The sequence below is a fragment of the Chaetodon auriga genome, chromosome 8 (assembly GCF_051107435.1).
Source record: "Chaetodon auriga isolate fChaAug3 chromosome 8, fChaAug3.hap1, whole genome shotgun sequence".
Taxonomy (NCBI): Eukaryota; Metazoa; Chordata; class Actinopteri; order Chaetodontiformes; family Chaetodontidae; genus Chaetodon; species Chaetodon auriga.
Window position 1 is genome coordinate 10,391,691 of NC_135081.1, and position 18,205 is coordinate 10,409,895.

The window sequence follows — 18,205 nt, forward strand, 5'->3', positions numbered from 1 at the left end:
CATACATTCCACGTGCATACATTAAAAGTCAATGAGAGGCGGGCCGAACAGGCAAACTGGCCGTGTGTTGATCATTGAACATAACACACAGCACGCCAGACAGAGATGGCCGACGCTGACTATTCAATTCATGTGACCCTCTGAAGATTAGGTCTGAATTATTCATCTGAAAGTCGTGGTGAAAATGCCAAACATATATTTGAATATTTGTACGCTTTGTGTGAGCATACTGGAACAATAAGATAGTATTCATGGTGGTGTGCATGTAGGTGTGCTGCTTGTGTGTGTGTAGGTATCGAATTCTGCATTCAGATGCCGGGTATGGGGTGATTTAAGGGGCCACAAGGCTGTGTCTTGTTTTATAAAAAGGAAATTGCTGAGTTTCCTCTGTAAACAGGCCATGCCTTCAGATAGGCACAGCCCCACCAGCCTGTCTTCACAACTACTGCGAGGAATTGGCACCAAGATAACCTTTGTTCGTGTAGCTTGCAACACACCAAAGATGAGACAAGCTCTTGGAGCTAATATGATTTTGCAACGTGCCACGCAGAACTGAAAGTGTGCAGAATATCAGCACAATCTAGGAACTTAAAAATACCCTCATGCAGCCTTTTCCATGATAATGACATTGCCTCTGAGCCAAGTGGGATATCCTGGACAGGAAGGCATGGGGAGATAAGTCTGCCTGTTGTTTAGGAACATAGAGTTATCATCTTCCCCCTCCTCCACCTCTTCCTCACCAGAGTTGTGTGTTTAAGACTAATGGAGTCTTTATCATGAAAGAGTTAACTACTTATCACTGGTTCACTGCTAAGGATCAAGAGCACAACTGGATTTGCTGAAGGGGCAGAATGGTCTTTGATGAACTTCAGTGAAAGTTTAATGAAAGCAAATGTGCATCCATGGTAAGGCCTTGGCTTGCTGCCTTAGCTGCTTCTCAGTCTGTGGGCACAGAATGGGTGTTTTGGGATGGAGGGTGCTGTATAAAATCTGTTCGTCTGCTTGTGTGTGTGTCTGTGTGCATGTGTGTGTGTGTGTGTCAAACCATCATCAAATAGATATACAGGGTCACGGATTTTGTCACGTCTGAGGATAAAACACACAGATCCTGTGTGGAGCCTTTATTTTCCTCCTCGCCGTGTGGACTTCCCTTCAGTGCATTCAGCATGCCCAGACGAAGCATCCATATTATTTTGGAAATGAACCTCTTCTGGTGCACTGGGGTCCCTGCCTCCCACGGTGTCCACCAAACACATTAACTGCTCGAGTCCTGCTGTGTCAGAGAGGCCACACCTTGTCCTTGTGTACAGTATCCCACCATTGTCCTTAGAGATCCCCTGAGATCCCCAGGAAGGGTGTGTGTGTGTGTGTGTGTGTGGCTCTTTCCTGGCCTCTGAATGAATAAAGAGTGTAACCTGTTGTAAAACGCCGGAGGAGCAAAGAATATAATGGTCTTTATGTGAGGTGGTATTAATATACTGTACTTCTTGTATCCTGATTGATGTTACATAGAAGAGCCTTGTTGCAATTATTGTGCTTCTGTACCCTTGTTGCAGCTGCACCGCACATCACAGAATTCTTGGTGACAGGTGCGTAGGAGAAAAAAAAAAACTGGCTTGAAGTTAAATCACAAGAAGAAACTCATAAGTGAAACATTGCAATACCAATAAAATAGTTTTCTCTAATTGCAACGATGATAGCGTAGGCGATTTTTCAGAAAAGTTGGGATTCAAAAGCCACAATAACAAGGTGTGGAAACTTGAATGCAGCTTAATTGCTTCTTTGTTGTCAACACACTTTGTTAAAAAATGGAATCAGGAGCTTTGTTGACAATAAATCTCAAACTCAGATCTTAAGCATTAGAATGGCTTCAGAGCAAACTCTCGGGCTCGGGAAGGCAGTGGTGTAGTCATTACTGCCTCCCATTTTCACATTGAGATTTTAATCATCAGCTACAGTATTTCTGATTGATGTGTGTGCAGGAGTTTGTGTGTGTGTGATTTGTGTGCACACACATATGCCCATGCACGGGGGGAAGGGAGTGGGGGGTGGGGGGGGGGGTTGTAATACATCTTCGTAATTAGTCTCATAATTATAAGGCAATAAACTGCAGTACACATGGGAGACTGATCCATCTCTGGGATACGGCAATTACCCTGCTAAGATGTGTTGCTGTGACAAATCTCCAGAAGCAAAGTGGAGCTCTGCACTGTTCCGCTTAGAACAACTCATGGAACACAGGCTTAGTTCAGGATTGTGTTTACAAATGCACGTTGGATGTATAAATGTGTCAAATGGCAGGGTTCACATGGTTTATTTGGCCTGTTTCATGGATTGGGCATGGTCTCAGAGCCGAATCATACCCCCAATTTGATTTTAAATTCCAGTCCTGTTGCCAGTTCTTTATCTGTACATTTTCTTCCCAAAGGCTGTCTAGACGGTCCAATCCCAAGACTTCAAATGCTGACGCACAACAGCTCGTCTTGGAGTTCTCGTCAATCTGGTCAATGTGGTGATATCACACGGCCGCTGAGTGAGTCCAAATTGGCTTTGCCTCCATTAGCTCCAACAGCGCCTCATTATCAGCGGCAAACATCAAGCCTGCAGGGCCAGACCTCTGCCACTCCACCACCCACTAGTTCCATATCATAGACACACACACACACACACACACACACACACACACACACACATACACAGGATTCACAGGTAATCATAAGCACACACACATATAGGAATGTCCTCACTGCCTCTCACACATATAACACTCAAATACCTCACTTTCCATATCTTTGATTAAGCCAGCAGGGTGTGCAAGTTGTCGCTGAGCACACCTCTCATAAAGGATGGTGGTATGCTCATCAGCTGGAGACGGAGTAGGAAATTACAGCTGTTCTCACTGGTGGGCAGCAGGGAGAGCGGGTGGTGTGAGGTGACATGACGGTGGAAAAAGCATTGATTTAATATGAATGAACATGAGTGTGAACCCCGTTTGCACAGCAGTGAAACATGAACAGGCTTATTAAACACTCACATGCATGCACAGCTACATGTGCACAGAGCAAGGGTTAGGTTTGAATTAAATTAGACGAACACACAGAGCTACACACAGGAAATGTCGCTTGGTGTATAACCTTTCCTAAACAACGTGCAGACCTTTTTTCCATTCAGCATCAGCGGTCACAGTCTGAACATTGACATCATGCCTGCAAGTCATACTCCTGCCAAATAATGGATCAGTGATTCATGACTGAACCTCTTCTTTCAGCTTTCTTTGGTTGACTTCAGAATCGAGGGAAATCATACTGGTACTGGATTGTACAGGTGATGATATTTATTGGAAGTATGATTCCCAGATACATGACCATGTTAATGTCAAAACTACTCGTGTTTTATCATCAGTCCACCATTAGGCTCTTTTAAATCATCAGCAAGGAATCCACCAGTTAGAAAGCACTCTCTGGTCTTTGTTGAACTTGTTTTAAAGGAATAGTTGTACATTGTGAACTATTTGCTTTCTTGCCGAGAGTTAAATTAAAAGATTGATGCCGCTGTGATATGGGACTAGTAAATATACGTCTACAGCCAGGTGCATAAAGGTGGAAACAGAAGGAAACCGTAAACCTGGCTCGATCCCAACATAACAAAAGCTGCCTGCCTGCAAAGCTCACTAGTTATCACACTGGATCTGCTTTCTCTAAACTATACAAGCACGTTTCAGTTTTTATAATAAGCTAAGCAAATTGTCTGCTGGCTGTAGCTTCACATTTAGCATACAGCCATGAGAGCGGCCTGGTTGCCACAATGAGGTTGCCAGACAACCAGCAGGGACTCTAGGACGTCACTGCACCAGGCCAAGAAACCCTTTGTTTTTTGACACTTTGGTTATTGAGCTGATTAAACAAACCAGCTATGATGTATTAATCAGTTTGCCCCAGAGGTTTGTTACCTTGGGAGCCATGCTAGCTGTTTTCCTGTTTTTCCACTGTTTGTGCTAAGCTAAGCTAGCTGTCTTCTGGCTGTACATGTACCGTACAGACATGAGAGTGCTATCAATCTTCTTATCTAACTCTCTTCATGAAAGTAAACAAGCTCATTTCCCAAAATATCAAACTATTCCTTTCAGGCCGTTGTAGAACATGACTGTGTAAGTGCAAGGACGAGCCTACTTGAGGACTCCTCCCAACACTTGCTAATGATCACGAGTCTGCAGTCAGTCATGTGTTATGTATCAGTATCTACTCCACTGCTTCTTTTTGTGTATGGCGTGCAGGAGAGACGGCACTTCTCTAAACCACCTCCAGTCATCAAAAATCTGCAATTCATAAGGAAGAGTGAGACAGCACAAAAAGCAGATGTGTAGAAGTCTGAGTCATGGACATCATCGCGTGTCAACTGAAATATCCTCAAGATAAAAACAGCAGAGGATAAGCAAGAAGGAAGCAAAAGAGCTAATAAAGAAGGAAGGAGGCAAGGAAGGAAGAAAGGTACTTGTACACCATAATGGATAACCTTTTTTTTTTTCCTTTCTTTTTGGTGAAGGGCATAAGAAAACCCAGCTCTCTCCCTGACAATTAAACTGACAGCGCACAGGAGCAGCAACATGGAATTAAAATTAAAGAAGAGCAAGAATGTTGATAAGCACTAATTTGATTCCCTGGGATCTGGGAGGAAGGTTTGAAAAGACAGCCGCAAGGGTGGCCTCTATTAATTGCCAAAAAGAGGCTCTCAGGGGATTATGACTCTTGCTGCCAGGTGAAGCACACTCCACTGACACCTTTCCAGCGCTGTGTGGCTCCCTTACTAGTGTTTATAGGAGTAAAACCTATTTATTTATTAAGGGATTGTATGTATTTAAGATATATGAGTATAATTTGGATTAATACTCAGAAGCAAACGAGAAAAAACAGATGAAGAAATTGAGTGAGAAAAAATTATTATTATTATTTTTTTTATTTTTATTTTTTTTGAAAAGCCTACAAGTGTATAATTAGCATAATTGGGCTAAGTGAAATGATGATTTTGTGCTTTTTAACCTCTGGTCACCCACACAGGGTCAGTCGGCATAGCTGAAGATGCAGGAGAGGATTTTGTGGGATGACTCAGGATAAGATGAATGTTGATAGCTACTGAATCAGCCTGCCATAAATAATTGAAGTGACAAACAGGTCATAGTGCTTCAAGGCAACAATTCCCACTCACATCTCAGTTCAAGTATGAAGCTTTAATAACTTTCTAGCTTTCTGTTCCCCCTTTCTCAGTCCGTATCTCCAGCCGTCTATCCCGCTCCCTTCTTTCTTTTATTCATTCATTCATCCATCAACATCCCAAAGAAACAGGGTCAGTTTATTGAAGTTTTCCTCGGGCTCTTTCCTGTTGTCTGGCTCTGCTTATGTAAACCAGACAGCCCTGGCTGACCGGACACGACAGCTCAAACCAGAATAGGGTCTGATTCCATTCTGATGAGCTCCTCATCAGCGTCTGTTGTCTACGAATTTATACTCTTTCTCTAGACATGACGATAAAATCAAAGACATCCTGATGTCATCTTACAAAGCTATCCTTACATATGATGTCTTGTATCCTCACCCAGTCTGTCTTGCTACATTGGTATTCTTAGTTTCCTTGTTATTTCCTTTGAACTCTCATGATGTCTTTGAACTGATCATTTCTGAGCGCAGCAATTCCCGAGTTCTGGTTTTTAACAGCGGCTTTACCTCCACAGCCTACTGCTCAGTCCTACAAAACCACATTTGTCAAAGAAAGTGAAAGAAAGCACAAAGGAAGGAAGGGAACATTGGTTGCCTGCCTATATGTGTGGACGCATACAAACTAAATTCAGTTGTTGTGCAGTTGAAAAGCAGCAGGAGAAGCACAAACAGTAGAAATTCAGGCTATGGGAATGTTGCTTTGAAAAAGGAGAGCAACCTTAGAACTCCATGGAACTGGGAGGAATGGACTTTGCCATTGTGCGGCTGAAAAAACAAACGGTCATCCCACGCCGGGACTAGAAAGAATCACAGCGCAGCGCCAGTCTGAAACGATCAGTAAACACAGTCGAGTCCAAGTCAGTCCTGTCGAAATTATTAACCCGATGTGGGTGGGTGGCGCTTGAAGTAAAACAGCCGTGTGAGTTGCAGCAGCGTGGATCAATGCAGTGCAGTTAAATCTTAGAGGTACATTTTGGAGCTTCATTATGCTCTCCAAACACAAGCATAAACATGATTCAGGTGAGTGGGCAGCGAAAAGGGCCTGACAAACAAAACCCCACAGAGCTCTGTCCCTGTCCACCGCAAATGCTTTATAGGTGAGGAAACAAATTCAGATTTTTACAGTTAACTGTTGAATTAAGCAGCCTGGCTCAGATCACACTCTACTGTTCACATCAAAATTTGGATTAAAAACAAATTGAAACATTCAACATGGCACTGCTAATCAAGGGCTGGTGTAATCTTAGTAATCTGCTTTACTATCTTATCTTACAAGCACACACCCTTTCCCAGCAGCCATCCTTTACTGGTTTAAGAGGAATCCTATCTATTGGCAAAAACCTTAGCAGTTCAGAGACACTTTTAAGCAGCAGAAGTGGCATAAAACTGGCAATCTAATAAAAAACGCCCGAGGGCTTCTAGTTCTAGTCGAGCACATAACATGAAATCGTTAGATGTCCTCAAACTATACATGTTTAAGCTGCACAGTGTTTGTCCCACGTGGATAACGATCTCGCAGTGGCTTGAAGCCACGTTTGGAATACACTCCCACTTCCTGTGGGCCTGTCAGATAGAATCTCCTCCTGAGCGCACTCCTTTAAAGTTCAGACATGTTTGCGTGTGGGAGGAAGTTTTTGGAGATAATGGCATTTTGTAAACATAGGGTGGGTTTGATTTGAGCTCTGGCATGTCCCCAACTTCTGCAATATTGCCAGTTTTGCCGAAGGGGTGTGGGCTTTCCTCCAATCCTCCAAAGGAACCATGACAGACTCACTGGCCAAAAGGCTGACATGAATGAGCCAATATGTCAGACCAAAAGCTTCCCCTGGTTTCACATTTTTTGTATCCTGGTAAAAGACGGCTTTGAAACAGCTCATTCTCACTCGTCACATCTAATCTAGTTTGGTTACAGATTGCACTGGTGGCTTTTTTCTGAAGTCAGCTATTTAAATCAGGGATTCACTTCTTTCTTGGGCTATTGGTCTGAATGTGAAATTGGTGCAATTTTTGTGTAGACAAGCTAAATTGAAGGTGGGGTGTGTCATTCTGGAGAAAGCCTGTTGGTATCGCCTTCTCTCCTTCTTCACAATGCGGTTACACATTAGCATGCCACATTTACCGTCCCTCTCATTGCCCCCATCTCCCCTTCCATTCCCCTTGTCCTGTGCATGAGCATAAACGCCACCCGTTGCTGATTGGCTGGAATAGTGTTGTCACTCGCGAGCCACTTTGTATGTTTCCCATTTACAGAACCAGAGCTGTGAACAAAAAAGATTTTTTTTTTCAGTGCACACACAGAACAGACAGCTAGCAGACCGTGAGGAGACAATATCAACAATCTTGTTGCAGAATGACTCCCCCCCACCTTTAAAGATACCCTGTGGAGTTTTTACCAGCACAAGTGCTATGGAGCAATGTTTTTATGAGTGGGTCCCCGTTTCTTTTGCATCGTGCATGAAGCCAGTTTCCCACAGCTGATGGCCATTACGTGCAAAGAAGCATTGCACTGCATCAATAAAGGCAGTGAAGACGAATACTCCAAGCTAGCAAATATGGATATAAACAATGCAGAAATGTAATTTCTTTTTCTGTTTTATGAGGAAGAAAATGCATTCAGCGTGTTTGCTGGACCTGAAGGATGCACATCAGCAGTGAATGACACTAAATGTAAACAGAAACTTTGTTTATAAGAAACCTCCACAGGGTGGCTTTAAAACAACAACCCGCACAATAAAACAGTACTCAAATTTATATTAATTCAGCTGACAGTCTGGTAGCTTTTTCTTAGCTTTACCCATTTTTTATAGCACATGGTACATTATGTGTATGCAGAGACTGCAGAAAACCCATAAGTCTGTGGAGAGAAGATCTAATTGAATGAAATATGTGATGTAAGTATAACTGTTTCAGCTTTGTCACACATGATGAAAAATGTGAGTTAATATTTACAATTACACAACTCTACTGGTAGTGGTCTACTGATTTAACATTGTGTGCTTCACCCAGTGCTAAAAAATGTGACTGGTTATCATAAATATGCATCACACACACACACACACACACACACACACACACACACACACACACACACACAATTTATATTTCATCACTGTGGTCGACCGCGGAGGATTGAAGAAATGCTAATGTGTCCGGCAGCTTTCCTATTTGGTATCAGTACTCATGATGATCCTGCTTTGGGTCCAGTGGGACCTTACCTGCAGCAATATGAGCACAGCATTATCTCCATGCAAATATTGCCAGAGGAAAACAAACCGGCAAAGTAACTCATCTACTGACTGGTTATGAGGGAGTCATCAGCTTCCTCTCAAAGACAGAGGGAAGAAAAAACAAGATGTCTCGTGGTTCAAAACAACCTCAGAGTGTGTTGTAATTTCCGTTGCAGCCTTTGTATGTGAACCTACTGCAAAGTGTTTCACAGGCTTTTATTGACTTGAGATTGAGATTTAAAATGTTACATATATCTCGACTTTTGCTTCTATTTCTTGTTCTAAGCTGATAATATAATTTAGTTTTATGGCCTGCTTCCCCATCACAAATTCAATCATGCCAAATTAAATCATCTGGAATTTCATCCCATATATATTAGTCTGTGTTATCTTTCTAGGAACTAAATGGGAATGAGATTTGGTTCAAATTGAGGTCATTTGCGGGTGCACACATACAAAACTGCACCTTTGGCCGAAATTTAATGAATGCTGTAATTCCAGAGGAGTGAAAGAAATCCAAACATGAGTGAAGAACATTCTTGGCCTGCGGCTAAACTTTCAAAAATGACTTATCTTCAGTCGGCAGAGGTGTAAACAAAATGTCCAGCACGGTTGGAACACAACTTAACACCAGCCAACAAAGCTGATGTTTAAGTAGTTTCAGGGCTCTGTTGCTCTGAAGCAAATATTGTGATCAAACCTGGCAGCATTAGCAGCTTTAACCAAAGGGCAGCCAACACTCGTCATCAGACAAACAAAAAGCAGGGATCACACTGGTCGAACAGGTGGAGCCGTGGCTCCTCTGGGTGTGAACTGGGATTGTGATGGTGGTGGTGTAGCTGCTTTCAAACAGTCTGTGAAGTGCAAAACAATGCCGGCGTTTGTGGTGTTAAGGATGCAGGGTTTGACTAGAATATAGAATAACCTCTCCCACCTTTCCTGAGACTCATGGTTTAAAATGACAGATTATCATTGTACCAACATTACCATCAGTCATCTGAAGGTCAGTCGTAAGCCTTTATGAAAAGAAAAAAAAAAACTTTACTGTTCAAATATATATTTATTTCCATATTCCTTCATACAAACATCTTTTTTTCTTTTTTTTTCAAAAAATAAACTGTTGAAACGGATGAATCAATACTAGCACACTGTCATAGCTGTGAACAGTGTCAAGGTAGTTGAAGAGTGGGTAAAGCTGTGTGATGATTGGATATCAAGCAACAGAAGGGGATCCTCAAGGTTGACACACAATAATAAAAGCAAGTAGTTGTCTCTCTTCCACTCTGTATTGATCTCCAGCACCTGAGTTGTACAGGAGCAAGCACTTTCAGCACTCTCGTCAGGTAGAAGCACACTGGAGAGGTTTTGCTCCTCTGTGCAAAGATTCATTGGATTAGAAAGATAATCACGGGCAATTAAATTCTGACTTCTTCCCCAAATGATGAGACTGCAGGTGCAGCTCAAATGCAAATGTATCCATCAGAACAAGTCATTTCATCTGGAGCTGGGTGTGTAAAATCTCATTTTTCTTAGGAGGGAGGAAACCTGCAAGTGTGCAATTTCCACTCATTTCTGATGCAAATCAGCCTCAAATCAGGGAATTTTGTTTTGACCCTTGTGATCTGCTTTGCTAATGCACTTCAAAAAGAAACAAAAGTCACCCCTGATGTCAAGGCGTTTCCTCTCATTTGGGGAAAAAAAAAAAAAAAAAAGATTTTTAAAGATGAATTTTAATTCCTTCTGAAGGTAGATTTTGTTTGCAGTGTGGCACGTGCACCCAGCCCACATACAAAGCTCCAGGTGACTGGAGGGATAAACGCTCCCTCATCAACACGCTTTCGTTTTTCTGCATGAGAAGTGGGCATTTTCCACTGAACACCTCCTTTAACCGGAGGCTCGAATGCGCGTCAGAAGGTCACAGAATCCACCATCAGTTGACAAAATGCTCCTCTTTGATTTCATGTGTTGCGTTCAGGTGGTTGGCCAGCTCTTGCATTACAGCATCTTTGCCAATCTGATCGTTCCTCCTCTTTTCCATGATCACGTCCTCCAGGCTCTGAAACTCCAAGACGTGACTCTTCTTCTCTGAAAAGAGTAGTTTTAACCGGTACGGCTGCTTTCCTATCCTTATCTCCCCTCCGATTTTGAACTCCCGTTTGCCAAAGCGGCACCAGGCGGCAAAACACTCAGAGTTCCTCCAGTAGAGCTCTCTGTCTCTCGACCCAACGTGGTCCAGGGCGTTGCGCACAATCTCCTCCGGCGGGAGCGCACGGTACCTGTAGAGACTGTTCACTATCCTGCCTTTTTTACCCTGGCTCACGTCGGTGAGAAAGTTGTTCTTTATCTCAGCCCTGTGTAAGTGAACCACCTGGAAGTCTCCGACGTAAACAGCCCAGTGTGGGTACTGTCCCGTGGCCACAAACTCCAGCAGGTCTCCAGGTCTGCATTTGTTCAGGAGACTTTCCGCAGAGTGAGTCGCGCCTCCGGTGGGTCTCTCGTAGACGCACTCCTGTCGGTAATGAATCGCGCACTGCAGCTCGTCCTGGGGGTCGAAGGGCTTCTCTTCATGGTTTACGGCGTGGTTGGCCGTTGAAAAGTGGTCCAAATGATCGTCCTGGTCGTCGTCGCCGTCGTCGTTGGAGAAAATGTAAGAGACGCCGATCCGCGGTCCGTCGTCGTCCGGGTCGAACCCATTTGGGTCCGACGTCGGCACCTCTGCGTAATTTAAATGCGTTAGTTTCTCCACCTGGTTCCCCATAAAGGTGAAAGGTGGACGAAGAGGGAGATAAAGCCGAGCACACACAAACAGGATCCACCTGTTCCCGGCGCACTCAGTTCAGCGGGGAGGAGAGGCGGAAGGCGGCGTGGGGCTGTGCGGTGTCGAAACTAAATCCAAAGCGGCGAAGACGGGCGCCAATAATCCATGTCCAGCTGTATCGATCCTCCTGATGAACGCCAGCTGCGCGACCTGTGCGGAAATAAACAAGACAGCAGCTTAAACACGGAGCTCAGCACACCCAGAAACCTATCTGCATGTCAAACTACAACGCGTAGTTTACATTCCCGACAGGTGTAACCTGACACACCTGTTGACTCACAGGTTCCACAGTACTCACCTATATAACTATTAACTTTACTTTTTATGCCTCCTCGGTGTTGTACAGTCTCGCCTACGCTTCTGCTGTCATGTCAGTCCTTCTCAGTCGTTCTCCAGAATGACTCCGGTTCATTTTCTCCAGATCAGTCCACAGTGAAAGTCTTTGGACGGCGGGCGGACTCACCTGCAGTTCAGCTCCTGACAGCAGCTCTCTCTCTCACACACACATACACACACAAACACACACACAGTAGTGTCGTCACATCGGTAAAATGAAGAGGGCTGCTTCACACTGCGCTGGCTGCTGCTCCCTCCTGTCTGACAGCCTACAGCGTGGTGCGCTCTGCTCCGCAGACCGTGTGTAGTGTGGACCTCAGCGCTTGTTGCAGCTGAACTCAGGATCCAGTGACTGCTGGGAGGTGTTGTCTTTTAAAGCCACAGTGCGCCTGTGTCTGCGCCTCATTTCCATATTCACTCTCAACTACACTTCAGATAAGTGGAAAAGCATCCAGCGGTTATGTTTCCACTGCCGTTTGATTTGCATTAGAGATTATTCTAAGGGGATTATCAGAATAAAATACAGTGATTCATCTCATCAGTCCAGAATACATTTTACATATCAAACTATGGGCTTACAAAAAGGACATTTTTATCATAGTAGCCTCTAATAGAGATGTGGGATGTTATAGGGATATATAATCTTTTTATAATAACTACAATTAGTATAACTGGGTTATGGTCCATATATTTTAATTAACAGAAGCAGTTTTTACACAATTCTACAAAAGAGTTGAAGCAGAGAGAAAATGGTTCGACAAAATCTAAACTTTCTTGAGAAAAGTAGCAGACAGGCTGTATGAAGGATGGAAAAAGAGGGAGGGTTTGAGAGTGAGGAGAAATTCTTCCCCGTAAATATATAATTAGTTTAAAACAATTAAAAAAAAGAGTAAAATCCTGACTTTGGTTTCCTGTGCAGCAGGTGTACAGTGACCAGTCGTGCACTGCTCAATAAACCAGTCAATTATTCCATTATTTCCATACTGAGAAGGTCATGTGATGTGATGAAATAAGATTTAAACGTGAAATCAGATTATGAAGTGAAATCTTTCATTATCCCTGTACTGTATGTACAGGGACTCTTGATGTCATTTGGGGATTAGGATCATAAAGAGTTGAAAAATGCTATTAACTTTGGTTTTCCTCATCCTTTGAAACACAAACTAGCCTACTGAAATCACTTTATTCGATAAAATCAGATGTTCTGCAAAACTGAAAAGCATACACTTTTATTCAATTTGTGTCCCATTGAACTTAGGGTTGCGTCACTGTAAACAACCAGACATAACTTTATACAATCAAAACAGACTTGAGTTTTATCGTTATTTCTCTATATTAACTTTGCACTGGATTTTGCCTGCAAACCTCCTGAGCAACAAAGATCTACACATCACAAATGCCAGCTGGGATATCAGAACAGTGAGGGGAAGCATCTCTGAAATGCTTTCTTCTGCCTATAGACCCCTTTCACAGTAGGAAAAAAGCACAAGTGTTGCTAATAACATGAGCAACGACTCGGTTTTGTTTGTGGGATTGCATTGGCAACCTCAGAGAAAACGCAATCTGCTAGACAACTCTATTGGTGTGTCAACAAGACAAGAACCAGACGTCTTTTTTAAAGTCAAACTGTTTGTGTTTAGCCCCAAAAAGCAGTGGGAGCAAAGCTGGATCAAACCAGAATTGTGGAGGGCCGGGCTCATCTGTTCTCCTCCCTCTCCGTCGGGCTCTGGCACTGCCCCAGCCAGGAGTCCTACACTGGGAAGTGAGACTGTTTTCACTTTCAGCCAAAGGTAAAATCCTCCTTGGACAAGCCAGATATTGAGGCTTACAGTGTCTCAGGCAGCCATTACACCTACCTCTCAGAGCTTTTGAACAGATGAATGTGAATTCCAGATCAAACATAACCAGAAGAAAGCAAACATCTACGGGGAATTGATTGGGTTGGGGGGGTATTTTTGTTTTGTTTTTTTCTCAGCGCTGCATGTCTGTACGATATTGTGATTGAATTTCTGAGGATATTCACAGCTCCGCATCCATCCAGAGAAACAGCTTTAATAGCTCTGCCTGTGATGCGGTGAATGTTGTGCTGCTGCGTGTTTGTGTGTGCACTTCTCACAAATTGAACTGTTGTTGTGAAATTACCTGTGACTTAACATGTTGTGCAGTAAACAGGATTACATTTGCAGAATGGTAATTCAAAATGAAGCAGAGTGGAGAAATGAATGAGTCAACATTAGCTAGCTCATTTGTTGCCACTTAATAGGTGAAATGCTCTTAGTGCTGTGTGACGCACTGTTTGGAGGGAAGGGGCAATTAGAGATTTTCAAAAATGCCTGGTGCCAGGTTAATAAAAGATTAGCTTCACCTAGCTTCATCTCAACACCGCCTTTGTTTGTTTCCCTTTGGAACAAAGACTCTACACAGGGAGCGAGAGCAGGCGGGAAGGGAGAGATTTAATCACGTAAGTGCATTCCCGCTGATGTTAAAGAACGGTCTGTCTGTGGCTCATTCACAAAACTTTTGTTTTTTTTCTTCTTCTTTTTTGAGGACGCTCTTTTGGTTTCTCCAGTGTCCTGCTTCAGTTATCTGCAGAAGCTCATCACAAGTTTTATCACAAGTCACAGTAAGCTTTCCAAATTTCTGGAAATTATCTTGATTCAGACTGTATGTAAAAGTACATATATACCAAGACTCAAACGAACACTTGCTGGATTTATCAATGCCAGTAGTGATCACTCTCCTCTCCCAATAATCCACCAGCACACCTGGACCTGAGATTATATAATCTGGAGCTCAAAAATTCATGTCTTCTGTTGTGGCTCTGCAGACTACATGGACGCTGTGTTCTCCTGCAGACACTGCCCTCTTGTGGTTCGGTCAACTTGCTGCATCATGTAGGCAGCGAAATATCTGAAAAATGATCTACCCACACGCTCCCAATTACAAAATACCAGTTTGGTAGTATGCAATTATCAAAAGGTCTGCAGCTTTTATTTACATTCAACGAGACTGGAGTGCACAGAAATGCTCCAGCGGAAACACAAACAAGTCATCGCTTCTTCAGTTCTAAATTCACTGGAAGGCGAGGGCTTATACAAATAATTACTAAGGCCTAGGTTTTATGGTGAATGACTCTGCCAATAAAAACATAGAGTGCTACATCCGCTTGCCCTGTCTCTTTTGGCTCTGGATCATTCTCCTCAGCAGCTGGTCAGGAATCAGATCCGACTTGCTCACATCTGTGTTCTCGCAGCCCACCACAGGACAGCTAGAGGACAGAGTAAGAGAGGGAAACATAATTAAAGGGTATCAAAACACACAAATATGCAAATTCACACATATGCGAGCAAAAAAATCTCAGCACTGATACTCTTGCAGACAAGTACAACAGCATTTCATCAGTCAAACATCTAATCAGAATGAGGAAAGCCCTCTCGAGTAATTCTGCTATAGCTGTGCACATAAGGTGTGCACAGTGACCACAATCAGGACTCAAGACAACAGGCAAGTCTCTTTGACAACAACACAGACCTGCGCTGGGATTTCATCAGTGCTCCTCTTGGACCAGACACATTTAATTTCATTCCAACATCAAAGCAGTATAATAAAGAAAATGTGAATTAAGGCAGTCTGCTGGTCCCACGCCAACCTGCCGACTTGTTTACTGCGGTAAAACCTGACTCAACTTTCTAACAGGCCTCCGAGGGAGCATGTCTTACCGGCATTTCTTTTTCTGGCTGTGTCTTGTTTTGATGAGGCACAGTATGGCTTCTTCGTCATAGTGGTGGTTGCACTTTTTATTCTTCACCGGGTTTACCATCTCCACCTTGAATACAGATGCACAGTGGTGTGTTATGTAATGAAACACACAGACTGGAACACAGTTTAGCTGCTAAAACATCAAATCAAGGTGGTTTTCTGTTTTGTACAAATTATTGTCAGCAATTAGGTAAAGAGGTAATAAGGTGGAAATGTTTTGAAACATGAAAGAAAATTCAGTGTGACAGCATGAATTGCTGTAGTGTAAAATAAGCCACCAGCAGGCTGCAGCGGTCTACCTGTGTGAGTGGGCAGGTGAAGTTGACTTGGCTCTGTGAAACTACGACGTCCCCCTGGAGCTCCTCTGTGTTCTCTGCTGGCTCTTGGTTGGCTGAAAACAACATACATGCTTTGTGCTTCCAAATGGTAACTCAGTGTACTAACTATTGAACTGGTTCGATGACAACATGGCAGGAGAATATCCATCAGGCAAGGACATAGATTTGGCAGAAACACGTCCCACTTGGGTGCTTAGAAATTCAAATCTAATCCTGCCTGTTATCAAATATTAAAAAACAAATAAATAAAAATAAGCCATGAAGGATTTGCTGTTTACCAAACTTTACCACCACTTCACAAGCTCTTACTTTAGCAGAACACACACAGCCACATACAATTACAGTAGCACACATAGCCTTAAGATATTACACCAACAGACACACAGAAACAAACACGCACACACAAGAATCTCAGCCGCTCACAAAGGTACAAAGACATCACACACTCACCCACCCACACATACAGCACGCTCCCCCTTTGTAGCCCACATATAAAGTTCACAATATCTATTGTTGATGTCCCAGCGCAGCTACAACAATCGAAAAGTCAAAGGCCATTCTGTGCTCAAGGTATTTAAAAAAAAAAAACCACACACACACACACACACACACACATATATATATCTCTCACAATGTAATGTTTAGGACTGCATCTGACCATGAAAGGAACGCTGGTGCAGCAACAGTTTCACTCATCATCTCTACAATACAAATAACCTAAAAATATGGCACTGTCTGTGTGTGGCCACCTTTTTAATAAGGGGTGTAATAAGGACAACAATTAAAAAGCAGAAAATAACAACTACAGGGTGGCCAACAACACAATTATTCAACAGTAAACTCTGCCAACTCTGGTGCGCTTGTTTGAAATTAAGCTAATTATCCTGAAAAAGGACACGTCCTGAGATTTCTCTCCTTGGCTGAAAAGAGCTCCTGCAAGCACAGCTATTAGCAGAGTCTCTTGTAAGTCCTGAATACGCTGCTTTCAGTCTAGCAGTGAATAAATTCAAAATTTCCACCATCCCCATTTCTTCTCTGCACAGGCCTTACCTTGGTTGAGAGAGCTCTTGATGCTGTCCTTGAAGGCCACCAGTTTGGGGTGATTGTGCAGGTCAGTGTCAGAGAGCCTGGCTGTCCTCTCTGTGAACTGCTCCTTCACTTTGGCAGACAGGCTGAACATGGCCTCTGGCTGCTGTGTAACAACCTACAGAAATCGAAGCAGGTTAGGCTTATTTCTTCGCATTAACAGTTCATTTACAGTTAAAGTAAACTTCACTGTTTCACCTTACATTAAGACTTGCCACTCCTGAAAAAGTGGGTGTACACAGAGCAGGAGCCACCATTAGTGCTGACTGACCTTCCAAAGAACCAATCATCCATGAGCACTTCTGCACATTTAAGTCATTATCCCAGTAACACCTTTTGAGGCTGACCTGTTCATTTAGTGTAAAGGGAAAAGATGCTTTCCACTCATGTGATCACACCATGTTAACTCTCACCTCTGTTGTGACTTGTTGCACAATGTCAACAAAGCAGTTAATCTCCCTGTCCAGCCTGGCACACTCCACAATCATGGCCCTCATCTCTTCGATGGCAGGGTTCATGTCTTCATCTGTAACATAACGACACACACCGTGACTGAAAAAGTAGTCAGATCATTAATTACTTAAGTAAAAGGAGCAACTACTTACTGCATACAATACATATAGATACACATTATGTAAAATGTTCCATTACATGTAAAAGTACCAGCAACAGACGTATCAAACGCACACGAATGGCGCTCTCAAATATAATATTACATGACTGGATCATTATCATTGATGCAGTACATAAGAAAAGAGTAAAGCACAAAAGGGAAATACCCAAATATCTTTTACGTTACGTAAAGAGCCAGGAATGGATAACTGTGAATATCGCTATTACGTAGCGCTAAATTAGACCAGAACTTGGTTAAAGCAAAATAATAAACCAGAGAGACTGAAAAGACCAGTTAAGACAGTTAGTGTCACAAGCACACCGGGAGCGCTTGTATTGATTACCCTGTGCTTCCGCCAGGTCCATAGCCACATCTGTCACTATGTCCATGCCCGTCCCGATGTCTGCCTGACACGACTTCAGGCTCGACAGTGTTCCGTGAACCGCGCTAAAAGACATTATGGCGGATATCTTTTATCCCCTGAGACCAGACAAAATAACGTCAAACATAACCTAAAGTTAAGCTAATCTGGTTAGCCTAGCTTCCTAACATCACCTGCTTGTTAGCTTAACGTCGGCTAGCTTGCTAACATACGAGTTACTGTATGAATGCGAAATAGCGCTGTACTAATCTATTAAAGTCTGTTTCCGACTGCAATTATGTGTCCAACAGCCAAAAGTGAAATAGTCAGAAACAGCATACTGATCACGCGCGAAAAAATAACTACAACAGTTTGTTTAAGAGCTGTCTTCCGGATCCGTTTTGCTTTTTGTTTTCCAAATAAAAGCATTGGCCAAAAGATCCAAATATCAACTTCT

The 18,205-nt window shown here is 43.0% G+C and overlaps 2 protein-coding genes across 3 annotated transcripts; both read right to left on the reverse strand.

Moving 5' to 3' along the window:
• Nucleotides 1–9,480: 9,480 nt before the first annotated feature.
• Nucleotides 9,481–11,903, reverse strand: lratd2b (LRAT domain containing 2b). Of its 2 annotated transcripts, none has more exons than XM_076737060.1 (2): nucleotides 11,554–11,903; nucleotides 9,481–11,405 (listed from the first exon to the last, which is right to left on the reverse strand). In XM_076737060.1, exon 2 carries the CDS (start codon nucleotides 11,193–11,195, stop codon nucleotides 10,368–10,370), a length of 828 nt encoding a protein of 275 aa, XP_076593175.1. In that variant the 5' UTR covers nucleotides 11,196–11,405; nucleotides 11,554–11,903; the 3' UTR covers nucleotides 9,481–10,367. The 2 variants fall into 2 exon arrangements, with proteins under 2 accessions (XP_076593175.1, XP_076593176.1); XM_076737061.1 differs by having other exon boundaries at nucleotides 11,719–11,902.
• A 368-nt stretch (nucleotides 11,904–12,271) lies between these two features.
• Nucleotides 12,272–18,151, reverse strand: nsmce2 (NSE2 SUMO ligase component of SMC5/6 complex). The gene is made up of 6 exons (XM_076737063.1): nucleotides 17,731–18,151; nucleotides 17,188–17,300; nucleotides 16,739–16,892; nucleotides 15,650–15,741; nucleotides 15,311–15,417; nucleotides 12,272–14,859 (listed from the first exon to the last, which is right to left on the reverse strand). Exons 1-6 carry the CDS (start codon nucleotides 17,843–17,845, stop codon nucleotides 14,748–14,750), a joined length of 693 nt encoding a protein of 230 aa, XP_076593178.1. The 5' UTR covers nucleotides 17,846–18,151; the 3' UTR covers nucleotides 12,272–14,747.
• Nucleotides 18,152–18,205: the final 54 nt, after the last annotated feature.